Here is a 14,554-nt window from a genome sequence, read left to right on the forward strand (position 1 = left end):
CCAAAAAAGGCCCGAGCCGGCGGATTTCGGTGTCTTAGGGTCGTGACTGGGTTTTTTTTTTCACCGCCAGCGTGAAAAAAGTCGTCCTGGGGAGGCTGTTGAGGACGTGGCTGGAGATGCTCTTACTTTTGGCAAGTTAAGAAAACCTAAAAAATAGTATTATGGCTACGAAGAAGCTTGGGAAGTTCGCTACTCTCAATTGATTATATGTGTGCACCTATTGCGCAATCTGACGTTGCAGCTGAGCAATATGAGATAAAATCGAACCTACTTACTATAGTTCAGCTAAACCGGTTTGGAGGATCTGCTCAAAAGATGCAGGTATGCATGAATGCGTCTACATACTTTTACTAAGCTTTGTGACACAACTCACATAAAAGATACTGATCGATGCAGTTAAATTTACGGAAAGACTAACCCCTACACGTGTCGGCGTCTCGTAACTCGTCCACACGTATGGATCCCCGTCCAACCATTTCTGCACGAATCCTGACGCGTTCTAGCAGATTTTTTTTATGCCGCATAGGACTGGGCTGGTGTGTGGGCATTCATCCGGTCGCCCACACGCCCATTTCACCACGCGGAGTGGCTGGGGTGTGGGCGTTTAGTAGTTCGCCCACACGCCAGTTTTCACGCACGCAGAAGGGCTGGTGTGTGGGCGTTTATCAGTTCGCCCACACGTTTGTCTCTTCTCCCACACTCAAAGCTGTCAGGTGCCATGTGTGTTGCAGCGTACATTGCAACTGCCCTAGCGTGCTTGTAAGCATATGGCAACTCTCTTTTTTTACCTCGAGTTGTCATGTGTTCTACAGGGTACATGGCAACTGCCCCAGTTGCTTGTAAGCAGATGGCAACTCCCTCTTTATATGAACATGTTTTTTTCCCATGCCTTTTTTGTAGTGCTACACGTCAACTACCTAGTGTTAGTAGGTGGAAACCCTTAAAGTTTTTCAAATCATGGCAACTGCAGTAGATTATACTATACATGCCAACAGTTGCAGTTGTCCAAAAATGGCATCTGGCACTTGACCTGAGATGGCAACTGCAGTTGAGCAACCATGGCAACTGTAGTTATCAGACATGGCAACTGTAGTTCAGTAACATAGCAACCGCAGTTAAACAAAAATGGAAGAGGGTCCGGACCATGGCAACTGTCAGAACGCGTGATGACTGTCACGCGGAGCGTGCGGGACCGTGAGTACGAGCTTGTGGGCGTTATCAATTTTGCCCACACTTAGGCGTGTGAGAGGGACCGCAGGGCAAAAAAAAGATGTGTGGGCATTACTTGTTTTGCCCACACGTGTGCGTGTGGGCTGATTCTTTTAGACACCACACAAAACGTGTGGCCAGACCCCCTGACGCCCACACCTGTGGTGGTTATCCGCGTCCTAAATTTATGCTTATTCCTTTTTTTTCATTAAGAGGAAAGACTAAAGAATTGCGATTAGCATTACCTATTTTTTGCTTGCAAAACCATGCATCTACATGGTAATATTACATAGTTTCAAGCAGGAAGACTGCAACCCACTAGCACTTATGTGGGAGCGTATCGAAGAAGCCGTTAAGAATTGTCCTAAATATGACATGAAAGAATGGTTAATTATTCATGTATTTTATAACGCTTTAAATCATTTTTCAAAGAATATTTGCTTGACACTGTCGTAGGTGGAACTATCAAGGGAAAACAAGTTGCTGAAGCAAAGAAATTCCTAGATGATATGCAAGAAAATCATACTCAGTGACATGTTGAAATCTTCAAATGATACATGTTATCAAGTGGATGCATGTTTTATGTAGCAGCTGTAAACATACATGCAAACTATTGCCTGATATCACAAGAAACGAGAGGGAATAAGGTCTATTGATAAATGGCTTTTGAATATGATAACATCAATTATCATGGTGATTGTTCAAAAAATATATCATGGTAAAATACTGTAAATTTCATCCCCTTCGTGTTAATATAGCAAGCACGGTTAATAAAGGCGCAAATTAGTCAGGTTGTTGTTCTGACCGAAGGCCTCATTGAGCTGGACAAATCCCATGATAAATCCTCATTTAGTATGCCGAGAAAAGCAGCAGGGTACTTTCAATTGATGGGCATAAAACTTGATTCCATGACTACCCTATCACAAAATCCAACAGAACAAACAAGAAAAGGACGTACTAGTTATCTACAGGTAGGCAGTCGGGCCCGTCGCACCCCGGCCACCTGACGTCGGCATGAACGCCAGCACCAGGAGCATCAGCAGCATTGCCACTGGCACCAGCATCAGCATCGACGGCGGCGGAGGCAGCGGTGGCAGGACGAGCGGGAGGATCACCAGCGACGCGGTGACGAACATGAGCAGGAGGAACGAGAAGTACTTGCCGAAGAAGCTATCGCTGCAGCTGCAACGACCGGGGTCCTCCTCCCTGCTGTACCGTGCTTTCTGTTCGGACGGCAGGACCACCGGCGGCGATGGCGACGACGACGTGCTTCCGGCGGCTCCTGCTCCGCCTCTGCCGCTCTCCATGTCGTCGGCTGGCGTAGATGCGTTGCACTTGAGGCTACTGTTGATCAGTTCTTGGATGTCCTCCGACTCCGAAGACTCATTTCTTGCGCTCAAGAACATGAGGTGCTACCATGGAATTTTTGATACTTCTCTCTGCTCTTTCCGTGACGATCGATCGAGTCTTCTTAAAGTGGAAGATAGCGCAGTGCTAGAGCTTCGGGTTGAAGCAGCTTTGATAGCTCAGAATTCTTTGCTGAATCAGGTCAGATCAGATCTGGCAATCTACAAACCCTGTGGCTTGTTGCGAAAAAGGATATGTTATCAGCATGTGAAGCAATCGAGCTAATAGCCAGTCTTTTCCTTGCGTAAGCTTTACGTGTATACCTAGCTAGGTTCCGTTTTACTACTACATTTCAAGAAGAAAAGTCTGTAAAGCCATAGAAAAAGTATGGAAACATCATAAAGTAGACAAAATGGCATTCCTTGTTCTTTCAGAAAAGGGACCGGGCCAGCTCCTAAATTTTCCTACGGATAAACAGGATGAAATTATTACCCCAAAGACCCAATCCCTAACAGCACGGCCATAATTACTAATTACAACTAGTATCTGGGAAAGAATCCTTAAATATATATAGGATAAAAATAGCAATCAAATATATATATAGTACTACTAATTCATCTGTGAGACCGCAAGTAGTACAAGCCAAGCATGCAATTACTGATTCTTAACAAAAAAGACATGCAATTACTGGTTACCACATGTGTAAGTATAAGCAAGGCACGTACACACCGACAAAAATAGATATACGATCACATGAGTAGCCAGATGTCAACGTAAAAATCGAAGCATATGTCTACCTGGTGAAACCGATGGCACATCAGCTAGCATCTTTCCCTCGGCATCAAGCTCGGTATACACATCGGCAGTGCTCCAGCACCGACCGGGACTTCTATGATCGCTGGTTCACGGACTGGGAGATGCAGACAGGCAGATGAGAGCAGGAAGGAAAAGAAAGGGAGGGCTGGATGCAGTGCATCCAGCCAGAGCCAGGGGTGTAGTATTAGTCGTCATCGCGTCCCATGCAAGTTGTGGCCATGGTGGGGGAGTATTATAAGGAGGAGGGGATGGAAAGAAAGGGGGGTTCGTCTCCCCTGGCCGTCCTCGCTGCCCTCGGACGTGTTTCCTTTTTCAATTTCTATGCAGCTGCCCCCACCCCGCTCGCGGCCTCGGTCGGGGAACTCGTACGATCCACTCAGGTGCCTGCAACGCGGCCTTGTTAATCGCACCGGAAATCTAGGGCCGTCGATCGATCCGTAGTGATGCTACTTTGTTTATGGTTTTAGCCGAATCTTGACTCTTTGGGCGAGTCTCACTTTGCGAAATATTCTCTCTTTTTCTAAACATCTCTCTTAAGTCTTAATTGGTCCCGATCTACTCCCTCCGTATCAAAATATAAGGCATTTTTAACACTGTCATAGTACCATTGTGTCAAAAAAGATCACATAGTGTCAAAATACGTTATATTTTGAAATGAAGGGAGTTTACTTGTCGCTCAAACAGATGTATAGAGACATATTTCGGTACTAATATATATGTTCAAGCGACAAGTAATATGAACGGGAGGGATGGTATATGTAGATCATTTTTCACAGCTGCATAACCAGTTGGTGAAAGGGCGCAACAGGGTTGGTAGTTGCAGGATATGTGTCTCAGTATACGAGTAGTAAATAGCGAGCCACACCATGAAGAGCCGTGAAATCTTTAAAGGCACTCAAAGCTAGACACCGGAACTCCACATTTAGGCCTCCGTCACTCAAAACATGAGCCTCCACGGAGAAGGGACAAGAACGTAAGTGGCTTACACTTATTGAACTCGGATCATCTGACCTAATTCTACTGATTAGGGACTCACACACACTTCCCACACGCACCCGACGCAAAACAGACGCAAAGGGGGCAGCTACAAACACCTTATCGAAACAAATGACAAGTACTTAGCAATTCTATTAGAGTCCATCATATATTCATATGATCTTGTCATCGTAATAACCGTCAACATAGCGATTTTAGCCAAAAACACGCCTTAGCAGGGTTACTCCTCATCGCCATGATTTACGGAGCTTGTTCTATAAATGACCTCATAGCCTCCATATTTAAAGGTTGTGGAGGCCAATATGAAGGTTGCTCCAAACCCAACCGCTAGTGCCGGAGTTTCAATTTCTTCATCTTTGCACCGTGTTTCTGATTTTAAGCAGCCCGGCCTTCACACACCAGCGGTGACAGGCACCCAGCCATTAATGCCATCCCATCAGATTCCCATGGCAAGCCCCTTAGATGGCTGCCATGCGGCATCATCTACTGACTTGCGTGTGTGCAGGACAAGAGGAGTCGTGTGAGCCGCGGCACCAGTTCTGAGCAGTCGAGAGGCGTGCGAGAAGGACGCGGCAACGTTTCTCACAGGGAAACACGCCCTTTGAGCGTCCATCGTTGCGTGCATGTCGCCTTCCTAATTGTCGCCCTCCGCTCTCTCTGGCGCCTCCCATTCTCATCTCCTCCGCCTCCAATCCACCACTGACGCCTTCAATTGCGCACCCGGAGGAGCTCACCTTGTCTTCACTTTTGGGAATGATGAGGAGGAGGAGCCCGCGGATCCTCTGGCCTCCCTTTGGGAGCAGATGGACCTGGTCCTGGAGTAGATTGTTCCACTGGACACGCTAATGGAGGGGAAAATTTAGGCTGCCGCACCCGCACCCGCTGTCATGAACGTATGGCCAGCCTGGGACGACGCCGCGGCAGGCATTCTACGTAGGCCGCAGTGGTGGGGTGGCCATGGTGGTGGTCGTGGCCTTGGAGGTGCTCGTGGTCGCTGTTGCAACTAGGCCGTGGGTGTGCCCGTGGACGTGGCCATGTGGCAACTAGTTTAACTAACTAGTATAGTTTAACATATTATTTGGTGTTCTATGATCGTAAGTCACAATGTGAATAATTTTATGCACTTGTTTATAGTAATAAAATTGAAGCTTCTGAACATGTTCTAGGTTAAATGTGTTTGTCTAGACCTTTTAAGGAAGAACCTGTGACCCAAGGACCCTTGGGTCCTACTTGTTGAACAAATATGAAGCTCGCATTATGACGACAATGTGTCTACAACTCAGCTAGAGTTGCTCTAGGGAGAGGATTTGTGGCCCGCAGTTATGGCGGCATGCATATTTCTGGCCATCTGATTCCTTCGTGATTCAGAAACTTGTTTTGCCTTTGCATGTGCTTTAGACCTTAATTACCTTATAGGGGTCCATGTGTGCAACTTTTCGCAAATTTTGGTATATCCACCTATCCGACATCCCATGCTTTTTCTTTTGACATTCAAATGTGAATCTATTATATCTTTCGAACCAAAAGTCCAATTTATATTTCGTTTGCATATTCATGTTTCTTGTGATGAGGGCTTTCAAATAAGATCCATTTCGAATCTTTTTTATGAGTTTTTTAAACTTTGTTAAGTTTCAACTACTGAAACTTGTACGAGCGAACAACAAAATCACAAGTTTCAGAAACTAAAACTTTAGACTTGGTGTGCCCTTGTGTGGAATCCAACGTTTGCAAATCGTGAGGCAAATCGGGCAGCCCGACAAGTTTCAACTACTAAAACTTGATAGTAACGATGATAAATTTAGCAAGTTTCAAAAACTATAACTAAAACTTAAACACTAAATTCTAAAACATAAATCTTAAGCCCTAAAGCCCTAAGCCCAAAACCCTAAAAGCGTGTGAAACTTGGTAAAACTTAATGTTACGATGATCAAGTTTCAACATTTGAAACTTAGAAAAAAAGTTGTTGAAATGTGTTCATGATTGGTTTGTTTGAAGTTCTCGTCACGACGAACACAAAATATGCAAACGAAACTTAATTTGGACTTTCTTCAAAAGATACAGTAGATCGAAATTAAAAGATGAAATAAAAATACATGGGGCAAAAGCTGCCAAAAGCATGTATAGATGGAACCCAGCCTACGGTAACCATAGGGTTGAAACTAAACATATTTACAAATACTAAAGCAATCAGACAACCATACACGACTGGGCAGGTGTGCACCCCTTCGCATCCTTGCCAATTTCCAAGTTGCTCTAACAAGTGTTGAATGAAATTTTTGTGGAATCCTTGTTGGGTAACAAATTAAGAAAGGCGTGTTTCTGATGCAAGAGACTAAGAGTCGGGCACCTATCCGTATCCGCTATACAAGCATCAAACTTGTTAATCATGAATAGTCAATACCCACCCATATCCGCAATACCAACCATCAAACTTGTTAATCTTCCATATGATCACATGACAAACACCAACATTAGTTAGTGTGTATGCTACAAGTCTGCAAGTATATAGGACCAAGCTTTTTGAAGTTAGTTTCTACCTTTCCTCCTCCCCAAGAAAAGGGCCTAGGTAATTAGGCTTTCTCATCTCATTGGCGCCACCACCGGTCCGGCCCGCCTCTGATTATCTTTGGGCCATGGAGGTATGGAGGACCTCATCCCCTGCCGGCAAGAGGGGCCCTGCTATGTGGGGACGGCGATGTCTCTAGATAGGAATAATGTCTATCACGTTCAATCCCCATTTCGAATCTCATGAAATTCGGGCAGTGCAGGTCTTCGGTGGAACTGTTTGGATCCAATCTTCGTTTGGATGTTTATATGTTTGATCTTTTCGATCTACGGTTCTCTTCATCGGCGATGGTTGTTGCTCTGATGCGCTAGTCCTATGGAGTCTTAGCATAGTGACTTCCTGACTATATACTACAACAATCTTTCTCCGACGCTAATGAGGGAGAGGCAATGATGGCAATGCACCTTCGACTCGCTCCACTACTTGTAGTCATCGCTGGGTGATCCATGAAACTGGTTGCAATTTTTTTTACGTCTACTGTTCCATGTACTACCGTGATTGATTATGAATAGATCAGAAGTTTCTCCCGCAAAAAAAGAAACTTTGTGAAGTTGCATGAAAATAGGACTGAAATTTCTTTGAGCAAGAAATAGGTTCCAAAACACATAGACGCACCAAAAGCTTCTTCCAATGCATGTTTTAATGTACAATGTCGAGAAGTTTTCGGTGATAATTTTCAGTTTCCAATCTCCAACAAATGAACGGCTTCAAGTTCCCCTGCAGAATAGGACCTTTTTAGAGGCCGAGCGGCTTTCCCTCTTTCTGAAAAAAATAGTAATGTTTTCTTTCTTTATGCAACTCATTTGGCCATTTAATTAAAAAAAACACCTGCTAGTTCCCATAAACATAGCCTGTTTCAAGTGTCCAATCTACAACAAATAAGTTTGCACAGTTGAGGTCAATGTTGTAACAGTTTTCCTTTTCTGAACAACAGAACTTAGATAATGACCATCAAACAGCTACCTATACAACCAACGTGAGTCCATTCATACTTTTGGGAGCTTGAGATCCTGTATCGTCTATCATTACTGAGCTCGAGCTGTTACACATAAGCGACAACAAAGCAATTATACAAGACGAGAGAAACAAGCGTCTTACCCACAGCCGTATCCCCTAGTCATCCAGCTCAACAAGCTGAGCTCTTCTCTCGGCTGCTTTCTTCCTGACGAAGATGCCCCACCGCATAGCAGCCTTAATCTTAAGCCACCCAACAACAGCCTTACCGGATGAGGGAGCACGATCATCCTCAAAGTTGAAGGCCACCGGTGCAGGAGAAGGGTAGGAGGTAAAGCCATCTACATTATTCATGTTTGCTGCTGCCCCGCAGCTAAGAATGCGCAGCATATGTTGCATCTCTTCTTCATTCTCCAGTATGTCATGGCTTCTCACTCTAATCTCCTCCATCAGGAAGTCATCAACGCCACCGCGGTTCTCCTGCAACCGTCCGGGCCAGTCATCAAAAGGATTAGGAGCTGGGGATTGCATGGACAGACCAAGTGCTGAGAATTCGAAGTTCTGCTGCTGCTGTGGTGGTGGTCCAAATGCTAGCATGTTGGAGCTTCTTGATGCTTGAGTTTGGATGGAAGAGCCATTGAACTGGCCTTCAGGGATCAATGAACTCATGCCATATTGCATGGTAATACTTGGTGAGATGTCCTGAGGATTGGCTGCATATATTGCTACCTGGTTCCCGTTGGATGCAATTCTTGTCTCTTCTGCTGAACAGAACAAAAGAGATTCTACAGTCAAGCTAATAGTAATTAACAAATTGAAAATAAAATGCTACGAGGGCTTCAAAGTGCGACATGCAAATAAACTGATCCAGCAATCAAAGCTTTTCTAAGCACATAAATCAACTAAATTTGTAAAATATACTCCCTCTGTTCATTACTTCATTAATATAAGATGTTTTTAAACTTTGGTCAGTCTAAAAAACGTCATATATTAATGAACAGAGGGAGTACATTCTAAAACATTTTTCATTTGTGAAATTAAACAGCAGGAATAAAAATATTGTTACTCTTTAGACCCTGATGATGCATCCCATCCCATTTTGCATATTTTAGACACGTTAATACAAAAGATACAAAAGAATGTTAGCGAGAGAAATAGACACTGGAAACAATATTTATTGTCATGTCATGTAAGGACGGTAGGTGGATAGAAACTGGAACCATGAAGTTTAGGTCAAAATGGAATTTAAGTTCATTTTCAATAATCTAAATAACTGCTCAAGAAGCATGGCTAATATGAAGGGTGCACCAAAAACATTCAGAAAAAGTGTCTTGAGCTACAAGAGGCAAAAAACAGATACCTTTACTCGTACTGCTCATGAGAGATCGCTCAATATTGGCATTGGCATGTCCTCGTGCCAATTGTTTCTGAGAGTGCGCTGAATCATAAGAAGTGTAGCTTGTAGAGATATTTGCAGCATCACTTCTTGTTGTGACAGATTTCTTTTTCTGCTTAAATTTCAACAATCCCTTGCCATCATATTCTATAACGTTGATCCAATCATCATATGCTTGCTTCACCAATGTATCCGCAAACACCTGTGGCAAAGTAAAGTGATGGTGACTTTCGTGATAACAGGTTCTCTAATTCAGATATAGCCATATGAGGACCAAATCATAATTGTAGTAAGGGCGATATAGAGTCTGTCATCGGATTCCTTCAAGAATATTGCAAGAGAACCATACTGTGTTTTGTTTTATCTATTCTGCTGTATGCCACATAACATCTCATACTGAGAATGAAATATATATCTTCAGAAGAACAAAAATACTTTCATAAAACAAGAAATATCATAATGCTGATAATTAACCAGGTTGAGCAAGTCACGAGTTGAGTAATTTAATTGAAGAAAAAGTGCAAATCTCCATGAGACATGCCCAAGATTACTGTAACTACAATATGACCATTTAAATGTTTCTCGGTGGGATTTTTTTCAATCTGATCTCCAATAAAGGAAGTTTCTGAGTGTCATAGGCTCATGGCATATGGTATGACCTCAAATCAGTTAATACGGGAAACAGTTCCAGCCAAAATAATAACATAGGCAACAGTCCTACTGAAACCAAACTTTTCGGTAGTGTGAGACAACAGTCCTACTGAAACCAAACTTTTCTGTAGTGTGAATGCCCTGCCTAGGCCTGATAAGTGTAACAGACTACTCCAGGCAAGAGTAACAATCGTCAATAGACATTTGATGGTCAGGAAAGCAGGGAAACTTTCAGAATGAGAAAGATGCATACATTTAATACTACGTATTAATCAGCACCAACATTCAGGAGACCAGAGAAAAATATAGAACATCAAGTATCTAAATTTATAGATTGTCAAGTGTAGAGTGCAGACAAGATATTAAAACATCCAGTGATCTGCATCAACAGGGCATGTAGAACATACTAACCCTCTGGTTTTCAGTAAGATTTTCCGTTGAAATAAACTGATCATCAGCAATCAAACCAGTGAACTCATATATGTTATTGAATATTGCACCAACACTTGCTGTATCCTTGGAGTAATATATATAATGCTTGCCACTCAGAACGCAAGTTTTCGCATGTTCAACAAGACTTTCCCACATCTTATTTGACATACCAGTGCCAAGGATCTGCAAAAGGCCAATAGAAGAAGCTGATATTTGGCTACGAGCCAGCAAGGTTCACAACTCAAAAGTCAGAGAAATAATATGACTTACACTTCTTAACTTCTGTTGATCTTTAACAAGAAGTTGAAGAAAATGTTCAACTGTATAGATTCCGTTTGAGTTTAGTTTCCCGTGGAATGCACCGTCCTTTCCAATCTTTTCCAATCTCCAAACATCATCCTTAAGTGCAGGAGGGTAATGTTTCTTGTATACTACAAAAAAGAGGGAATACATAAGTACATTTTAGATTATTTAACAATGGCACTAGATCAGTACAAAACACCGACACATACATTCTCCTCTGTGATCTTTCACAGTAAAAGCCTCTGTCTTCGCCTCTTTGATACGAATTCCTTCACAAAATCCTGACGAGACCCTCATCCCAAGTCTGAATTTTCTGCTCCTTATCCAGCTGGAATTGTCGGTGAAGATAAGCTCTCCTATGGTCCCTACGCCTTCTTTAAGTGTCACATGGATATCACCGTTTAAAAGAGGCCTCTTCCCTTCACGTTCTTTCACAATGTGGCTCTCAAATTCCTCTTCAGTCCAATCCTCATCCTTCTCTTTATTAAAATCACCCTCGAGCACAAGAACATCCAATTTTGCAAGTGACTCGGGTCCTGAAGTAACGACATGTCCAGTGTTTGCATCCAACAGCACAACATGTATTGATGCTCCCTGCTCGCCTTCCACTTTTCCTCCAGTAAAGAGTGGGAGTGCTAATCTACTCCGAAATTGAAGCTGGAGATTACTGCCATTAGGGCCTTCAATTCTTTTGGGAGAGGTCCTGTTTAACATGAAGCTTGACTTAAGTGACAGATCCAAATACCACTACAGAAATATATAGATCTACATCTCTTCATATGGCGCATCACCAAGAACAAGTTGCATAATCTTACCTCCCTTCAATTCTAGCAGGTGCTGCTGCAGGCCCCAATTTGGCTAAAGCACGCTCTACTTCTTCGCTGACCTACAAATGAAATAACATGTGTCGACTGATCATAAAAGCAGCAAAATGAGTATATCAACAAGTTAATAAAAGATGCCGTGTGTTCTTTAACTCACAACTCGTCGGAGAATCGGCTCAAGGGATGAACAAAGCTTCTGCAAACTGTCCAACTTGAGAGCTTCTACAATGACACTGAAAGAAAAGGACAAGTTGCTGAGGTAAATTATCAGGGATTTATCAAAGCACGGTACAATAAACTTCAAAGTGAACAATACAAAGAAACAAAGGATGCACACCTTAGAACCTTAGATTTCCGTATACCATTTGTTGTGCAATGGTCAACCAAGATAAAATTTTAGATGAAATTAAGCATGTGTCACATAGTTGCAATATGGTTCCAGAAAATGGAGATTCAAATTCAAGTAATCAACGAATGACAAAGTGAAGCAGATAAGACATATGCCTATCAAGAATTCCACTCAACGTTCAAGGTAGGATATAATAAATATCTTGCTAAAATAGGAAAAATGTGTCAATTTGAGTCCTAGTCCGGTGAGATATATATCACAGACATATTATAATAATTTCGGGTGAATAGCCCGCATCTTATATAGCACTCTTAAACAAAACCAAGCAAGGAACTGATTGACTAATTATATATGTGCCAAGTCGTGTTGTGGATGACAAAGAGACTTTAGAGCTCATAAAAATGTTTTGAAGCAATCTTTCAACTAAGATGGCCGATGCAGGACATGTTTTCACTTCTCACACAAAAACTATGTTTTCAACCCCGTTATTGATTTTGTAGCTCTTATTCTTCATTAACTAGTCCGTTCAAGTGAAAGTGAACTTCAAGTCTTTTAACTGCCCGATTTTAGCTGTGTAAAGAGCAGACACAGTGATTTAGCACCTTTTGCTGAGAGCAAATGCACACTTTTCCGCATTAAAACAGGTCAGTACAAAACCGAGGCCGTATGAACACGAACTGGGCCAATCATTAATTACGAATAGCATCTCTTAATGACATCTGAGTTTAAGCTAGTACTACTACAGCAAATCGATAACCCAAACCCTAGGAAGCGCCACCCTCACAGACCTATTAAGATAGGTCTCCCACACTCACCTGGCGAGGGCCGGGACGCGCGCCCGTTTAGGATCACGTTCGTCGTCGTCGTCGCCGCCGCCGCCGCCCCCACTGCCGCCAGGGTCTAGCGCCCGCTTGGAGCCGGACCGCTCCATGTGGCGCCCCTGCCTCTGCATCTCCGTGACGCCACAACCTTGCCGGCGCCGTGAGTCAGATCTGCGACCACAGCCACAAACTCGGGGATTAAAAACAATCGGCCCAAAACCCCGTAAAAATCAACACCTCGAGTCGCAGAGACAAGGAGGCGTGGTGCCGAACCTTAGCAGCTGGCAGGGGATGGCGGCACGAGGCGTGGAGAAGGCAGGTGCCCCGGATGCTCCGTCCTGCGTCGAGCTGGAGCCGGAGCAGTGCGGCAGCGACTGGGCGACGACTAGAGGCAAAGCAAGAGACGGAGAGAGAGAGAGATCTATGTGTGGCGTGGGTGGAGGTGGCGCCCGCCTTTACTTTGCTTTGTTTGTTTACTCGTTTGGGTTCGCGTACGACGAGGCGTCAACAACCGCGCGCGCCCGTCTGTCAGGTAACCTGGATGACAAGTGGGGCATTAACCACGGGGACCTCATGTCAGTGGGTGTGGTGGGTAGACTGGAGACCGGAGGGCGCTCAGAGCCGTGGCGGCTATCCTGGCCATTATTTTTCTGCATGAGGATCGTGCACGCAAACGTGCACCGCCGTGTTCAGCCGCGCTCGTCACTGACAGTGCCTAGATGGCCCGCTAGTCGGTAGGTGTGTTGGGCTGATAACTGGTTTAATTTCGCTTTTTCTTTTTTTTGAGGGGACTGGTTTAATTTCGCTGACAGTGGGTCGCCAAGTGGGCACTACGCTACAACGTACGATAGGATAATCGATGATGGGGCGCAGCTAAAGTGACAGATCGCCCACCGTGGTCCATGGATGTTAATGTTAGTCTTCTTCTTTTTTTTAGACACTGTTAACTTTTTTAGGGGGTAAAGCCAATTTATTCATTTTTTAGGGGCCAATTTATTCGTCAAAAGCCACAATGTGTGGGATACAATTACGTTGACAGCACGACTTTGAAAAGTAAAATTACATTAATAAAGAGCCAATCTATCATTAATCTCATGGACATTAATGGTGCTGTCAATACTGAAGATAGTCTGCTGCTAGACTATGTGCTTCAGTATTGACAGCACAACCTTCAAAAGTAAAATTACACTAATAAGGAGCTGATCTAAGCTTAATCTCATGGACAATGGATACATTCTTCCCCATGCTACCTCTGGCAATATCAACTATCGTTTGTTTAGAGCTGGAGGCAATGACTAGATTATGCAATTTGAGATCTTCCGCAAGGGCCAGGGACTCTCTACATGCAATGGTCTCCGGAATAGCTGGGTCATCCATACCTGCAATTACCAGCGTTGAACTCCCAACATAATTGCCCTACTGATCGCGTCACACTATAGTCGTCGAGCCTCCTTTCCCAACTCTAACTTCGGCGTCGACGTGTATCTTGGCATAGCCATTAGGAAGGGCATTCGGTGGACTAGGTTGGGCTGGCACTCCACCTCCCTATTGAAAATATGCCCTAGAGGCAATTATATTGTATTATTATATTTCCATTTTCATAATTAAAAGTTTATATTTCATGCTATAACTGCTATGATTATGGAATATGTGATCCAGTGGAAAACTCATATGCACGTGTGAAATGATAAACAACATAATATAGGTTCCCGATCTTTCCTGTAAGGCTGGCTCAAGTGTTGTTAGTGATCATGTTTCCCGGATCTTAAGATATCGTTAAGTGTAACGATAGTCCTGAGACAACATTGAGAATATCACGTTAGAAAACGATCATATTGAATCAACCAATCTTGTTTGTTATCCTTTAAGATAATATCATTTATAAACGAT

General features: G+C 43.5%; 2 protein-coding genes across 4 annotated transcripts; both read right to left on the minus strand.

Annotated features, from left to right (window-relative positions):
- Nucleotides 1-2,057: 2,057 nt before the first annotated feature.
- LOC119364380 (protein AUXIN-REGULATED GENE INVOLVED IN ORGAN SIZE-like) lies at nt 2,058-3,590 on the minus strand. 2 transcript variants are annotated; one of them, XM_037629859.1, is made up of 2 exons: nt 3,354-3,590; nt 2,058-2,786 (listed from the first exon to the last, which is right to left on the minus strand). In XM_037629859.1, exon 2 carries the CDS (start codon nt 2,613-2,615, stop codon nt 2,175-2,177), a length of 441 nt encoding a protein of 146 aa, XP_037485756.1. In that variant the 5' UTR covers nt 2,616-2,786; nt 3,354-3,590; the 3' UTR covers nt 2,058-2,174. The 2 variants fall into 2 exon arrangements, with proteins under 2 accessions (XP_037485756.1, XP_037485757.1); XM_037629860.1 differs by having other exon boundaries at nt 2,058-2,792.
- A 4,161-nt stretch (nt 3,591-7,751) lies between these two features.
- On the minus strand, nt 7,752-13,106 carry LOC119364381 (calmodulin-binding protein 60 D-like). 2 transcript variants are annotated; one of them, XM_037629862.1, is made up of 9 exons: nt 12,938-13,106; nt 12,659-12,835; nt 11,652-11,727; nt 11,486-11,556; nt 10,880-11,373; nt 10,638-10,798; nt 10,347-10,550; nt 9,249-9,486; nt 7,752-8,649 (listed from the first exon to the last, which is right to left on the minus strand). In XM_037629862.1, the coding sequence occupies exons 2-9, from the start codon at nt 12,793-12,795 to the stop codon at nt 8,048-8,050; spliced, it is 1,983 nt and encodes a 660-aa protein (XP_037485759.1). In that variant the 5' UTR covers nt 12,796-12,835; nt 12,938-13,106; the 3' UTR covers nt 7,752-8,047. The 2 variants fall into 2 exon arrangements, with proteins under 2 accessions (XP_037485759.1, XP_037485758.1); XM_037629861.1 differs by having other exon boundaries at nt 7,752-8,652; nt 12,938-13,105.
- Nucleotides 13,107-14,554: the final 1,448 nt, after the last annotated feature.

This window comes from Triticum dicoccoides, chromosome 2B (genome assembly GCF_002162155.2).
Source record: "Triticum dicoccoides isolate Atlit2015 ecotype Zavitan chromosome 2B, WEW_v2.0, whole genome shotgun sequence".
In the NCBI taxonomy this organism is placed as follows: Eukaryota; Viridiplantae; Streptophyta; class Magnoliopsida; order Poales; family Poaceae; genus Triticum; species Triticum dicoccoides.

Excerpts from the sequence above, each read along its gene's own strand:
- LOC119364380 (XM_037629859.1), bottom strand. The coding sequence starts at position 2,615 with ATGTTCTTGAGCGCAAGAAATGAGTCTTCGGAGTCGGAGGACATCCAA.
- LOC119364381 (XM_037629861.1), bottom strand. The coding sequence starts at position 12,795 with ATGCAGAGGCAGGGGCGCCACATGGAGCGGTCCGGCTCCAAGCGGGCG. Across the intron at positions 11,557-11,651 it reads AGCCGATTCTCCGACGAGTT|GTCAGCGAAGAAGTAGAGCG; the intron begins GTGAGTTAAAGA and ends TTTCATTTGTAG. Across the intron at positions 11,374-11,485 it reads CCTGCTAGAATTGAAGGGAG|GACCTCTCCCAAAAGAATTG; the intron begins GTAAGATTATGC and ends CATGTTAAACAG.